The 16374-nt window shown below is 34.2% G+C and overlaps 1 protein-coding gene across 4 annotated transcripts in view; it reads right to left on the bottom strand.

Annotated features, from left to right (window-relative positions):
- Window positions 1-1880: 1880 nt before the first annotated feature.
- Window positions 1881-16374, bottom strand: part of Cped1 (cadherin like and PC-esterase domain containing 1) — a 280168-nt gene continuing 265674 nt past the window's right edge. For 2 of the 4 annotated variants that reach the window (XM_021237581.2, XM_004856454.3), the window contains exon 23: window positions 1881-3840. In XM_021237581.2, coding sequence (XP_021093240.2) covers window positions 3625-3840 — 216 coding nt within the window. In that variant the 3' untranslated portion in view covers window positions 1881-3624. The remainder of the gene's footprint in view (window positions 3841-16374) is intronic. The other 2 variants (XR_002386702.2, XR_002386701.2) reach the window with 1 other exon arrangement.

Here is a 16374-nt window from a genome sequence, read left to right on the forward strand (position 1 = left end):
GGAAACCTTGCCAAATACACAATCTCATTGGTAGGAGCTTGCAATATCCTGTTGTCTTTAGTACGTCTTTGGGGATTTCTGACAACTTCTGGTTCATCCCCTTAAGCTGAAATAGTCTGTTAAAATGCCTTCCTTTTCAATAGTAATCAAAGGCATTTGAACTTTAAATACACATTTCGAAAAAAAGCACGATTATTCCTTAATTCAAACAAAATGGCAGAATAATATTGTTTTGTACTTGAATACATGTTTCTTAAGTTACTAACTCAGCTTTAAATTGAGTGAGTTTAGTCAGTTATGTTTGTTTATTTGATTATATTATCCAATGATTTTGAAAATGTTTTTATATTTTTGTAAGATGAAATTTCAGAGAAAAATTTTAGATGATGATGGTTTCAGTATTTGATTAAACAAAGGAGACCTTAAGACAATATTTAATAAGATCTTAACCCAGAGTATCTCTCTAGGCTTTTAATCTTGTTACTATATTAGACCTGGAAGAGGCCAAAGCTTTGCAGCTTCAAAATAACTCTGACTCATGTAATTTTTGACCATTTCAGAACTTCCTCTTGGAATCTTTCCATGCAATGGAACTAAAGGAAGGAACTTCTGATGCAGAATAGCAATCCCCCCTCTCCTAAACTTCACTGGAACTATTTCCAATAATTGCTTGCAATACTTATCAAGTAATTACGTTCTGTAGAGAATTCTAGGCATACGGAGCAACTAACATGAAAAAGGCTGAATCACTTAAAAATGTAAACCAAACCACCAAAAAATGGCAAGCCCTTCTTCTTCAGAAGCCTTTACATGATCTTATTCGTCTACTGGTAAAGAGTACGCTGTGCCTTTAAACACACACGCACACACACACACACACACACACACCACAATGTCAACAATAATACTTAGAAATGTTTATGCAGTTATTCTTGACTTTTAATAGGATAAATGTTTTCTTAAGTTTAGTTTAGTTTGGATTGGATAATGATCAATTCTTACCCAGAATAATACACTTCCTGTACCTTTCACACCTAAAAAAATATGTTAAGATGCCTACTCTTATTTTTTTCCTGCTCAAATTAGGAACTTTTTACAGCATAGATGAATACATAAGTATATACATAAACACACAATTATTTTCCCAAAGTAAAATAAAATATAATTTCTTCAATTAAGAAGTAATTAAAATGCCTCCTAGAATTTCAGTGGCTTACCTTGAATAAAGCTTGAACTACATTATGTTCAAAAGCTTTAAAACTTTTTTTATTTTAATGTATTGCAGGTAGGTATTAATAAAGAAAATATAAAAGCTGTTCTATGAAAAAATAATTTTTCACAACAAAGATTATTAGCAAATAACCATGGTAAATACACTGTGTATCATGATCTTAAAAAGATAAACTTGAGACTAGGTAAATAGATGCACTTTGAGAACATACTATTAAGTGAAATAAATTGAACACACTTGTGTAAATATTGCATTATCTCTCTGGTGTGAGAAACTGAAAATGAAAATAAGGACCAAAAAGAATAATAAATATTGTGAAATAGGAAGAAATTGTTCAAAATTATACATAACATGAGATACTTTGTCAGTACTTAAAATGTTTTATGCAAAAAAGGTATAGTATTGGAAATGAGCTGAGAGATAGATTAGCAAATGAAAATAGATTCTTCAAAAGCTTTGATCATTGTACAGCAGAGAGTTCATCTGATCATACACTTATAGAATATCAGATGGATGGAACTATATAGTTAATCTTATTTAATCACATATCAGTACTTGAATGCATATAATATCCCTGCCAAGCGGCCACTGTTTGTATAGTTATATACCTGTAGTCAAAAGGAAAAAAAGAATACTTTCTGAACACAGATTATAACTAGCAAGACATTTATTAATCATATCATTACAATTGCTTGTAATTATTATTATTTCAATAGTGAAGAGGTAAATGCCAGACTAACCTCCGTCCAATGTTTATTACAAATTAGATTAACAGTAAACTATAAGAAACATACACTGACTATAATACTGTTATAGAACATGCAATGCATTAAAACATGATGAGGTGGCTACATAAATTAACATTTTATAACATTAAAAATATCTGAAAATTTAAAAAGGATGCTTACATGTAGGTGTATAGAAAAACTTTTCACTTTTAAGTTAATTCTGTACCATTGTTTCAAAAATACCTAACATCTGTAAAATATATATGTATATTTTGTATATCAAATGATATTTGGATTTAAATATAATTTAAGACAGTTAACTATAAATTCATATTTATGTTCATATAAAATATATATAAAAATAGAGTATTTGAAGGAGTTGGATACTCATACTAAAAAATTAATCAATCAAAATATTTTTTTGTATGATGATGAAATTGAGGTATTTGTACATTTACTAATTTCAATCATATACTGAATAAACCTATCAGCTTTTTTCCTCAAAAGAAAAATAATCCCTCAAATGCTACTGTAACAATAGTTTCTCTCACAAAAAAGTATTTGAATAGTAATTTACCATTTTGAAACTAAAGAGATGAAAGAAAGTTTTCAATACTAGAATTAGATGGTTATATATATGCCATGGTTTTAATAAAAGTTTTAATGCTTTTTCTAAATTTGGATTATAGCTCCTCAAGAAAATAAAAATATGGATGGTAACTATAGCACTATTTGTGGACGTATACAAATGCTTTATGCTTATGGATTGAGAATATGTAATCCTTTGGAAAGTATTTACATAAAATGTAGTTGTAATCTTACATTACATAGGTCTATAATGGCAAACAAAAGCTTTCTTAAGTAATATCATCAACAAAACATAATAGAGTAACATATGAGGAACTATATTTGTTCCTCACTTAAACGTCATGTATTTCATCAATTTAGACTGCAGTTACCAATCTAAGTTCACAGACAGGACAGGAGGGAATGTTTATGAAAAACACAAGAAGTGCAGAATTAAATATATTGATATTTTAATTGTAAAATATTTAATTTTCTATCTTTCTCATAGAATCTTATCAAATTCTCTGTGAAACATCATTCCTGTTCTTTTCCTTTGATTTATAAAACTTTAAAAATATAAGAAGAAATGTTTTTCATAAGCATTAGATCCACAAATTTACTCTAAGCCATTGTAAATACTGTATTTTCTCCTGGTGAAAAATATAAGCACAATCCCTACTTGCAAGTGGAATGTAATTGCTTCTTTGCCTTCTTAGTATTAGTGTACTTATAGAGAAAGCAACACAATACTGACCAGCATTATCCTCTTTCCCATATAATTCAAGTGTCTATATTTCTGTTTGTTATCACAATGCAATTCCTGGCCCACGGTGGTCCTACTTCATATTTCAAGTAATCTTTCTAGCTCTATCTCTCACTCTAAAACCAACTATTGTTCAAGGTCACATATTAATTTTGTAAGGCTATAGGAGATAAGTGTTCCTATTGCTTTTTTTAAAAGCTAAATGTGTATTGGTGAGCATGTGTGCTGATGAGCATGAGGATGGACTCACTCCAAAATACACATGAGGCACATTGGTTGGGTCATAGATCATCATCCAAGTCAGTGGCTTGTCTGTAACTCCAGGCCCAGGAAGTCTACATGGTTCTTCCCCTGGCACACATCCTGCTGAGCAGGATTTCAGAACAAACCTGATTTATTGGACCTCGGACATGATATGGTGATTGAAAATTGGTTATAGAGTCTTGCTGTTGTAGTTTGCCTTGATTGCTAAAATATTTTCCCACAATGTGATTCTTTGATCTTTTCATCTTAATGAAGTTGTGTTCATTGGATAACTTTGACTTCACTACCTGCAAATAAAAAGCAAGAAAATAGTGAGGCAAAAATCAAGCACAATGAGACCTGCATAGACCAATACAACTAATTCTCAAAATCGAATGCATCTCTGCCCCACAGATGCTGCTCAAAGGGCATAAATATGACTTACTTAATGGAGAACTAGGGTAACTTATGCTTTAAAAAAATTGAGATGGAAGTTAGATTTCCTGTCACTTTTCTTACCTCAGTGCAACTGTTGCAAATGTGCCTAAGGAACTTTCTCAGATGGTGTCTCCGCAACTCTACCTGCTGGGGTGTGTGTGTGTATGTTTATTTAAGTGAGACAGACTGATACACAGTTTGACGTAGTACCAGAGCAGAGAAACATTATTGTGCCATTACTAGATCCCTGTTTGAAACATGGTACTCTAATTCTGCTATGGCATCCTTCCATAGAATGGCAACCAAAACTATTTCCAGAGCAAAGAGAAAATATTTTTCCATTACAGATACATAAATCGACACTTTTACAGTTAGTGGCTTAATTGTCCCAGGCACTTAGTACATTATAAAATGTTTACTAAGTCTTCTAGAGAGAGAAAGGCTATATTTATGGAACACTAATTCATTTGACAAAATGTTGTTCTGATGGAATCCTATAATTCTCAGTTTTAATCAAGCTAATAAAACTCCATTTGTCAACACCAAAGAATGGATGGGTGTGGTAATGATTGGGGGGCTGCTGAGAAATAGGTCAGGAAGAAAAGGAGAGAAAATATTGCTAATGATCTTTTTTTGGTATTGCAAATTGAACTCAGGACCTTGCGCTTGCCAGGCAGGCATGGCACCACTGAGCTACATCCCCGGCCATGCTAATGATATTTTAAGTGTATTTAAAAGTGAATAGCAAATCACAAATTCTATTATTTTAATGTTGGAATGTTTTAACTGAAAAACATTGTCTTCTGCCAATATTTGGACACAATAAAACATTTCTGATGACTAATGAAGTAAATACTAGGTCACATAAATTTTTCTTATACTTTTGAGTGCGATGATTTAGTTCCTCATTTTTTGATTCCATATAAGAGAATGTAATGAAAGTAGTTCTAAAAAATAGAATATTGTGAAAAACAATTATATAAACTGTACTTAAAAATAAGTATTTTCAGTTACATTCTATGTGAACATGATCCATTTTAGCAGTTATTTAAATAGAAAATCTGTAAGGATATACATCAGCAGTACAGTAACAGTAGTGACTTTTGGTGGAGGATTTCAGGTGATTTAATTTAATTTTATTTTTTCCCCATTAACTTTATTGGTACATTTTAGGTATAAAATACAGTTACATTCATCATTGGGATCTTTTACCATTACATGAGTATCTTGGTTCTTATTTTTTTTCCCCTTCCCTTGCCCTCCCTTCACCCCCTCCACCCTTCCGTATTTGCAAAGACCTTGTTTCCATTTTTTTCCTCTTCTCATATTTTTTCCTTTCCCTTTTTTCCCTTCCATTATACACTCATTAGGGAGATGAAGTTAAAAGTTTTAAAAGCCTTGTCATGACTTTTTCTTTTTGTTGGATTCTCCCCCTTTGTGTTTAATTTGTCACGCCCAATGGATTCATTCTGCTGGGCTTCCTGGGGTTGTGATCCTCATTGTCTTTTCCTAGGGTATTGTCTAAAAATTTTTGGAGTGCCGGTTTGGTATTCATGAAGTTCCTGAGGTGCTCTTTATCATGAAAGTATCTTATTTCTCCATCAATTTTGAAAGATAGTTTTGCAGGGTACATCAATCTGGGTTGGAGGCTGTTTTCTTTTAGGGCTTGAAATCCATCACTCCAAGCTCTTCTTGCCTTGAGGGTTTGCATTGCGAAGTCTGTTGTGATTCTGATGGGCTTTCCTTTGTATGTGATTTGTTTCTTTTCTCTGACTGCTTGTAGAATTTTGTTCTTCTGTTGGATTTCTGGAATCCTAACTATTATAGGCCCATGTGCAAATTTTTTTTTGATCAAAGATATTTGGAGTCCTGTATGCCTCACTTATCTGTATGTCAAGTTCTTTTCCCCTCCTTGGGAAGTTTTCTGCCATCACTTCTGTGAACAGTTTTTTTTTATGTCATCTGCACTCTCTCTCCTCTTTCTTCATTGACTCCAATCAGTCTTATGTTATTCTTCTTTGCATCATCTAGCAGCTGCTGGATTGATTTCTCATGTTCCCTTACAATTTTGAAGCAATTTTTCTTTTCCTGGTCATTAATTGCAATCTTATCTTCTATATGTGAAATTCTATCCTCACATTGGTTCATTCTGCTGCACAGACTTTCGATGGAGTTTTTAATTTCTTGGAAATCTGTTTGTATCTGTTTTACGGATTCCATTTGTTTCCTATGTTGGGATTCCATCATGTTCCTCAGATCCTCTATTTTTTTTTAATCTGTGTCCTCTCTAGATTTGTTAATCATGTCTTGCACCATGAACAAAATCTTTGCTGTTATCTGAGTAATTATTTCTGATTTCATTTTTCCCAGATCCTCTTTTGTTGCCAATTCAGAGAGTTCAGGTGGTTGAGTATCAGATTGTTCCATCTCGTTTCCCTTTGGGGTTGATGTAGGTGATCTGGAACTCTGTTTTTGAGGCTTGTTTATGTGTTTTCTCATTTCCATGTGGAGGAGTGCTTCTGGCGCCCACACTGCTCACCTTCTCTGCCCTAGGAGCTTGGGATGGCAGTGGGGGGAGCTTCCTTCCGGGTTCTGGGACCGGCTCAGCTTCTCTGCCCTAGGAGCTTGGGATGACAGTGGGGGAGCTTCCTTCCGGGTGCTGGGACCAGCTCAGTTTCTCTGCCTTAGGAGCCTGCGATGGCAGCGAGGTAGCTTCCTTCCGGGTGCTGGGACCAGCTGAGCTTCTCTCTCAGGTGATTTTTAAATGTATTCTTGTAACTCTTGACTTTGATGTGTTCCTTCTGATATAATGAATATACATTACTTTGTAATAAAAATGTTGAAGCTATTAGCATCTTAAAGAAAAAAGATAACGGTAATGTATTTTAAAATTAATTACACCTTTCTAACCCCAAAGAAATGAATTGCTTTCCTGTAGCTACAGGAGGTTTGCTTTTTTCTAGTCAGGCCCTTGGATCAAGTGACTCAGGAAGGGCAGTGAAATCAATAAGTTGTGAGGAATCTTTGTGGATTATAATTTAGAGCTCAGTTTGCTATTAATCATCAATTAATATTTCACATCCCAGGGTTGCAACTTTCTATTGTGTGCAGCTCTTTCCTCCTCCATTTGGTTATACTGTGACTCCAAACGTAATTGTCTGGAAAGGTGTACATTGTATTGCTGAAGGGTTTGTCTATACAGAGGAGGTTTGTACTCACTCAAGATTAGTGCACAATCTTGTGGAAGTTTATTGAAGGAAACACTTAAGCATAAATATAACAGTCAACCCTGAAATAATATTATCCCAGAGTTCTGAAGACAAAAAAGGGTCAATTTTGCTTATGTAACGTTGATTTAAGTTCTGCCTTTTACAGTTGCCTGATGGTCTGCATAATAGTTACATGTAAAATAGAAAAAAATGGAAAAAATGTTTAAACATTATTTTAATATTTGGTAAGATTTCAAAATTTAGTTTAATGTTGCCTTACAAATGTTGGATAGTGCTAGTATAGATATGTGTGACAGTCTTAAATTAAGATTCATAAATAGAATTCAAAAATATATACCCCAATGTGTTTGCAGAGGTACAATAGCATTCACTAAAAAGCAGTACTGACATTTTGCCAGATCTCAATAGGAAGGTGGTCAATTTATTTCTATTTTTAGAGATCACTATTAATCTCTGAGAAAGGAAGATGAAATGAGAGGGCCTCCCCCAGTTTCTGAAGCCAAGCTAATGCCTCCCAAAGTGCTAATACTTCTGTTATGCTATTTGAGATGGACTCTTACACACCCTTGTTAGTGACTGGACAACAAACCCTATACCATTATGCCACTTTATTCACTTGGTTTTCTTTGAAAACAATCATGTGGAAATAATTAAATATTTTTTTTCCTGATTCCCTTGTTAAGTCTCTATTACCTCGATACTAAATCCAGAAAGCTGCCAAATCTATGCATTATTTCAATTTTTTAGTCAAAATATAGATATTAAAAATTCTCCCATAATTCTATTGTGAAATTAAATATAGGAGCTTAAACATGTCATAATATTATGTGCTATACCACTAGCACATAAAAGCTATTTCAAGAATAAAAAATGTTTTAAGATTATGAAATATTTAATTCCAAGATATTAGCAAAAAATCATGTGATATTGTATGATTGTTTATTATGAGACCATCTTCCCAACTATAAATTTGATACTTAAAAATTAGAGTTTTTCTATATTCTGTGAATAATTACTTTAAACATTTTAAAAGATCCCATTACAGTACAAAACAATTTCACTAAATTCAGTAATGGGATGCAGGTGAAGAAGTTTAATGAGACATAAAAAAATACATGAATAAATACCATGCTTGTACAAAGACATACCATGTTAAAGCTTCCTTACTTAGTTGATTACAATGCTATTCCAATGGTAAACAGCAGGATATGGGAGGAATAAGACAAATTCTAAAACACATCATAAGGAATAATGTAGGAAAATAATCAAGGCCATTTGAGACAGATAAAAAATGATGACAAGGGGGACTTTAGATACTATCCATTCATTCATCAATATGAATCAAGTCTACCATCAGCTTGTGGGTGAGATGTCACAACTCGGAGCTTCTTTCCGGTTTTTCTTACATCTCAGTTGTTCTTTTAGAAACTTCTGTGATGAGCCACTCCCTCTTAGTCACCATTATCACTGAATTTTCCCAAGCTTCTCTGACAAAATGAAACTGTTTTACAAGGAAGACTTTGCTTCTTTCTTCTTTCCCCTATACCCTCTGCAGTGTTTGGTGTGGGAGGTAGGAAGAAATAGAGAGGGAGATAATGATGGTAATAATCATCCTACCATTGTCTACTGTTATTGTGTGTGTGTGTGTGTGTGTGTGTGTGTGTGTGTGCATGTTACAGACTGAGCCCAGGGCCTTGTATATGCCAGGTATATACTCTGCCACTGAGCTACACTTCCTGCCCCACAAAGCTCATGATCTCTAAGTTCTGATTGCAGGTGACTTTCTTCAAACACCCTCTTGTCTTTTCTATCCTCAGCCTTTATTTTGCTCCTGTGAGTGGGTAGGGCAGAGTCTGAGTGAATGGGGTAACATACATTGTACTGATTGTATCTATGTGTCTCTCTTCCCCATTACCTGAGGTCAGAGAGCTAAATGAATAGTGTTTGGTGCAGAATCTGTCATGTATCATACACTCAATAAATTTTTGTTAAACTGGCAAGTGTATTCCACTTTGTATTATTTTGTTCTTTCCTAGATTAAGATTGAAAATTTCTTTGTATGGAGCAACATTGAACACTATGATTTCTAGAATTTTATGGCAAAACACAGGTTAAAGGCTGAGTATAAGAAAAATTCAATAACAATGGAAAAATAAAAATGTTCATGCTGTAGATTAAAATGCATTTCATAAACTACTACTGTTCCATGAATGTTTATAAAGAAGTAAGATAGTTATAAATATAGCCCAAAGTTATATAAATCTAGTGACCATAAATGTTGACAGCTTAATACTTTTAATTGCATAAGATTAAAGTCAAGAATGTAGGTAAATGGAGCTGTGTAACAAACAGCAGATAGTTTCCAATAGAGAGGGAAGGAGTTTTTGTTTTTATTGTTTATACTTAACTTTCAATTTTACAGTGAAGAAGAATTCTTGTAATCTTTTTGTAATGAAAAAGCAGAAGAGAAGCAAAATAAAGCTGAACCTTGTAAAATAAAATTTTAGTGGTTTTTTCCATTTAATAATATCCATCTTTTAATCTTCAGTGTACTCTGTGCTAGGAAACACATGGAGTAATTCAGATATGGCTCCCACCCTTGAGGGGACTATATAAAGACACATGTCTAAGATACTTGAAGTAAGAACAGGAATGAAATAACTTCAAAGACATTGTCTGAGACCAGCTCTGCAAGGTCAGGCACTACGTTGTTTCCATGTAATGAATAGATCCTTAGTACATTAAGGAGACTTAGTGTTAATTTATGGGGGCATGAAAATCTGTTTACATGGTTATTATTTCTTTGAACTCATTTGCGAAAATCAGTAGCCAGCATGGCTATCCAACTGTTATTTCTGAGTTTCCAAATAGTACCTTATTTTACATGTTCATAGGGGTTCTAAACTGGAGGGAAAGGAATTAACTACATTGTTAAGCCTTAGAAATGTTATGCCAGTAAAAAAACGTTTGATACCTATATGGTCAAGAACAAACTGCTTCTTTCCTCTGATCTTGTATGGAAATGTGCCCATTTGGGTCCTTCTCAAAATCAGAGGACTATTTGGTGGTTAAAATCCAACTGAAATGTTAACTGGAATGTAGCTTTTGAAGGAAACTTCTAGCAATATAAATGTTCTGTTACCTCTGGGGGATAATAATAATAATAATAATAATAATAATAATAAAAACAATGAAAACCAGTCATTAAAAAACATTAATGAGAGACTTAGGCCTAACAACAGCGACAATAAGCTTCAGACATTTGTGTAAAATAGTCACTTCTATTAAACACAAATATTAAATGGGTTGATACATACAAATATGGTGCAGATTATTTGACCAATGAAGAAGAGAGGAGGAATGGAGCCACTACATATGTTAATAACATACAAGTATGATTTGGCAAATATTTACATTATTTAGATATGATGACTAAGTGACAATTTTTTTGCCCCTTTAATCCAAGGTAGCTCCTTTTACCTTTTTTGTTTGCTTAGTTTCTTCTTGAGAAGTTGCTATAAATTTAATTATATTTATAATTAAGAGGTAGTGAAGAACAATTGGATTCCATAAAGTATGGTAACCTATTAGATCAGAATTATTTTATATGATAAAACCATATTATTTAAGATGTCTTATAATAAAGAATTTTTTCACAATGTTCAAATTTATATTAAGTTACATTTAGATATATAAAATATAAAATTTTGTGCTTAGGAGTATAGAAATTAACTTTAAATTTTTTATACTTTTTGTATATGAGAGCTCTAGATTTATGATTGTAGACTTTTGCACATTTCTACGTACTTAAAAACGTGGGCACATAGATATTTTCAAAGATATACAAATGGTCACAATTCAACTTGACTGTTTTGGGGGGGTTTTTTTGGTACCGGGGATCAAACTTGGGTCCTTGCACTTGCGCAGCAGACAGTGAAACCACTGAGCTAAATCCCTGGCCCCCAATTTGACTGTTTTGACCAATAGCTTTGTTAGAATTTTTCCAAACAATGGAAGAACTGTTATAAATTACATTAAACTAACCTTGCAGCTTTTACAATTGAGTATGTGTAACTTCAGCACACAAAATTGATTTCACATAAATGTTCATCAGAATGAGTGCTTTAGCATGGCAATTGATAACTGTATCTAAAATAACTTTGAATTTTCCAAAAGCCAGTACAAAAAGGGCAGGCTTGTTGGACTGGAAAAGTGTCAGGCAGATTACAAGCAAATACCTTTCTTAAAACCGAACTTGACCTGAATAATTCGCAAGGAGCTTCTGATGTGGTTCCAGATTCACAGAACAAAATAGAAAACAATTTTCCTGGTGCAAGTGTTCCAGAATTGTCCTAGACTGGATTAAAGGCATGTTCTGATTATAAGTGTGTATCATGATCATGAGGGGTTCTGAAGAGGAATGAAGGTAATGGCTTTCTGAGGCTGGGAAACATGAGATTGACAAGATAAAATATGCCTATTAGTATCTTAAGATAAATATATACTATAGAAGTATGTTTTATTTTACATAGTCATTCTGCAGACTGCCATTCAATCTAAGATCCAGTCACAAAATCATGACCAACTTAAAAATATAGCTTAAGAATCCAAAGAAATGAAGTAAAAATAAGGCAAAAAGCAACAACTAGAAGTCAGTCTTTATACTTCATAATTCCATTTCAAGACATTATGCAATTTTGACAGATAATGGGGAATTCTTTCATTTCGCCCTCTCCTCCAAATATTTAATTATGGCCACATGAAATAAGCTATGTTTTGACTGAAGGGAGTCCAACTTTTGAATGGGTCAAAGATGCTGAGGATTAGGGGACAAGACCAAAATCTTTTTAAGGAATGAACTTTGTTTTAGGGTGTCCAGATTTGTAATGAGCATATTGAGTGTCTTCTACCATGCCTCTAATTCCCTACTCTGACAGCTGAACATCTTTAACCCCTTCCCCTATATGGATCTAGGCTTTGGCTCTAGGAACAAATTCTGCTCTGAAGTGAGGAGATTGATTGTAAGGGGCTACAGCCATTAGCTTGTGCTATCATGCAGTTCCCCAACCACTAACTCTGTCTTAAACTCAGTTCCACAAGTGGCTGAATATTTATGTCACTGAATTTTTTCATGCTGTTTGAATAAATTTTATTATTCTGATGGAGTATAAGCTAAGCTCCTTCCTTGCTCTACTTACATTTACCTCTTGGGTCTTAGAATCTATTTGAAGTTAACTCACAAGTGTTTGTTTCTAACTCTTTTCTTTCTTTTTTTTTTGTTTTTTTGGGGTTTTTTTGTTTGTTTGTTTTGTTTTTTGTAGATTAGGCTGGCTCTGAGCTCACTATGTAGCCCAAGCTGGCCTCAAACTCGTGGCAATCCTGCCTCAGCCTCCCAAGTGTTCGGATTACAGGCGTGTGCCACCACTCTTGGCTTACTTTGATAGCTAAAATTATTATCTTTTCCTCCCTTCGTTCCTTCATTCCTTTGTTCCTTCCTTCATTCCTTCCCTCCCTCCTTCCCTTCTTTCTTTCTTTCTTTTTCTTTCTCTCTTTCTTTTTTTTTCTTTCTCTCTCATCTTTCTTTCTTTCTTTCTTTCTTTCTTTCTTTCTTTCTTTCTTTCTTTCTTTCTTTCTCTCTTTCTTCCTTTCTTTTTGTTCTGGGAATTGAACTCAGGACCTTGCACTTCCCAGGCAGGGGTGGCAGGACTGAGCTAAATCCCGGCCCTTAACTCTCTTAAAATTAATTTTTAAAAAGAACAATATACCAAAACATCACTTAGAAACAATTTGTGAAGACAAGTGTTTTCAATTGCTGTCTTCACTGCAGGGATATTCTCAGCACAACTCTGATCTTTTCGAAAGAGCTCACTTATCCCTCTTCTGGCTGCTCCATTCTAGGAGATCTGAGACGAAGTTTGGGGATCTACCTTTTAGGTGCCAACTTCACTAGATTAATTTTCTTCTTTACTATATCTGTGTTGCTGAGTCCAGAGTCAGCAGCCCAATCTTAAGAGATATTGTATGTGTGAATGTAGATTCTTGATTGAGTGGATTAGGGTAAGGGACTTGATACCTGTCAATTCTGCAGTGATTTCTAGGTGTGAACAATTCAATGAATAGGTAGCCAAGTGTGCCTCACCTCCAGTTGTTTTTCCTCTCTAGGCACTTTAACTTGTAGCTTCCTTTGCCTGTCAAGTCACATTTCATAAAATGAATTCAGATTTTTTGTCTGAATTATTTATTAGTCTATCTTTTGGAGTGGGAATAAATAGCTTTACATCTTTAGAGTTTTTCATGAAGATTCAAGTGGAAGAGAAGATAAAATGTTTGTAGTCAACCTGCCATATTTGGCCTGGTACTTCCCACATGATTTTAGAACTTCTCCTCCATGCCAGCTTTTCCAGAGTGTATGTAGTCCCACATGTTAATAGTTGTCATTACAAAGGAGAAAGAAAAAAGTGGAGCACTCAGGAGAAAAAAATTTTGAAAAAACAAGTACTTCGTTTAGGAGTCACCATTTCTTCCACCTTTTGTCTCTATGCCCTTGATCATTAATCATGATACATCAACTGGAATGGATTAAGAAACACCTACTACATTACTAAAGTACTGTTCTCAGTCTGTCTACAGACAATTAACATGTAGGCTAGCAAGCTGAGGAGGAAGACCTGTCCTGAATGGGGGCGGCACCAGTCAATCGGCTTGTATTTGGACAGAATGAAAAGGGAAGATGGAAAGATTTCTGTGTTTGAAGAGCTCTTTGCTGATGTTTTCAGATATTGTTCTCCAATTTCTTCAGCCTTCCAAGACAGACTCACACCGGTGGCCCTCCAGTGATCTTTAAGGTCTTGAACCTTAGATTAGAACTGCATCCTTAATTCCTCTTGTTCTGTAACTTGCACTTTCTTGGGGTGAGCAGCCACTCATTTTTCTTACTCTCCAGAGTTCAAATGGCCATCATGAACTTTCCTGCCTCTGATACTGTAAGCTACCTAATAATGTCCCTTGCATAATTATATATATATATTTTCTATTTATTCTGTTCCTCTAGAGAATGGTAACCAAAGCAGATTTTGGTACCAATGGTATACTTGTTGCTATGACTATACCTGTATTTCAGAACCATTTGGAAATTGTTTAAGGGAGGAATAGGAAAGGTTTAGAGATGTAAGCTAGAGAAGCCTTAGAATGATGTAAGCAGAGCTTGGTGGGCAAATCTGGTCAAGTTCAGAAGACTACAATAATGATAGGAATGTGAACAATAAAGGCCAGGCTTGTGAGGTTTCAGACGGGAACAAGAGTTGTTTTAGAAAATAGATTAGTAGCCATGTACATCACACTCTGGCAAAAAAAAAAAATTCTCTACATTTTTCAGTAGCCTCAGTCTTCTGAATGTTGGGACTACAGGTGTATGCTACTGTGCCTGACTCAAGCCAGACTTTATTTACTGTAAGCACTTTTAGATCACTTAATATACTAATATTATTTGAGAATTCATGAAGCAGAGGCACATTTCCTAAACTACAGATCCTATTTTCACCAGAAAAGAATTTAATGTAGGAAATACTAGTCAACAAAGTTTATAGTCTGGATTAGTGTGCTTTTTCTAAGGTTGGCAGTGGTCACCAAGACATAAAAGTTTACACAGAACATGAACTAGTGAGAGGTCATCATCTTTTATCCATACTGGTACTCTAGGTTCTAGTGCTACAAAAGTTGGGATGTATAGCTGTCTCAGGGTGTCATAGTACTAGTTCAACATAAAGTGCTTGATACTCTTTATACATCTTTCATTTAACTTTCTTTTTTTTTCCCATTAAGTTCGTTGGTACATTTTCGGTATAAAATACAGTTACATTCATCATTGGGATCTTGCACCTTTACATGAGTATCTTGGTTCTTATTTTTTTCCCCTTCCCTTGCCCTCCCTTCACACCCTCCACCCTTCCCTATTTGCAAAGACCTTGTATCCATTTTTTTTCCTCTTCTCATTTTTTTTCCTTTCCCTTTTTTCCCTTTCCCTACCCCTCACAATTCCCCTGCTCTTTTAGACCTTTTCTTCCTGTTACACAATATCAGTTATACATTTTTTAAATTACAATATTAAGATCTAGGAGACATTACCACAAATTTTACAGAATTTAAAAGGATATAGAAAGCATATTACAAAAATCGTTTTTGAAATAAATTTGACAACTTCTAAGAAGTACCTTGGAAGACAAATTAATGAAACTAACTCTGGAGGAAATATAAAATTTGAATAGCACCTATTAAAGAAAGTATATTCCTAGCTTCAAAACCTATGTGACAACAGCAGGCTCATAAACATTTTAACTGATAAATTATGTCAAATAAAGCAGAAAAAAGAAGAAACACCTCTCCCCTCATTTTAGGAACTCAACATTGTGCTAATCCTAAAACTGGATAAAGATAATAGAAGAAAAAAGTATGAACATAGATAGAAATTTGTTTAACAAAACAAACTATTGGAAGTCAGATCTGGCAGTATGCAGAAAGTGGTTTTGTTATAGGGATGGCAGTGTTGGTTCAGCATTGGAAGGAAGATCCACCCCCAAAAGTCATCATTTTAACAGAGGAAAGGAAAAAGCCATATGACCCTGTCACTAGTTGGAGAAAAAGTATCAAACTAAATTCCACAGCTGTTCATGGTAAAAGCTATCAGGAGGATAGAAGTAGAACAGAAACTTCTCAACAGATTAAAGACATGTACTCCATACTTCCAGAGAGAATGTCTTATATAAATGGAGAAGATACAATGCTTTCTCCTTAAGGTGGGGAACAAGGACAGATATGCTTACTCTTTATCTGTCCATTAAACTTTGAAACCTAGTCCCCACCAAAATAGTCTGGCAATAAAATGACACAACTAGGATAGGATTGGCAAGGTAGAAGCAAAATCTTTATATGTAGATGAAATGATCATTTACAGAGAAAATACTAAGAAATCTCTAGAACTTGTACTTGAATTTAGCAGGATTAGAAAACACAAGTTAACTATCTTTCTTAAGAAAGAGATCCTAACTTAATTGATGTTATCACCATTTAATATGAGGTGCTCTATTTAAAATAGGATTTTGAACCCAATTATATATTACAAAATATATATTGCAAAAGGCTGGGGTCTTTTGTGGTCAATGTATTCATTCTTACCAA

Source organism: Heterocephalus glaber, unplaced genomic scaffold (genome assembly GCF_053883595.1).
Source record: "Heterocephalus glaber isolate CG9 unplaced genomic scaffold, H.glaber_assembly_v1.0 deba00000546, whole genome shotgun sequence".
NCBI classification, from domain to species: Eukaryota; Metazoa; Chordata; class Mammalia; order Rodentia; family Bathyergidae; genus Heterocephalus; species Heterocephalus glaber.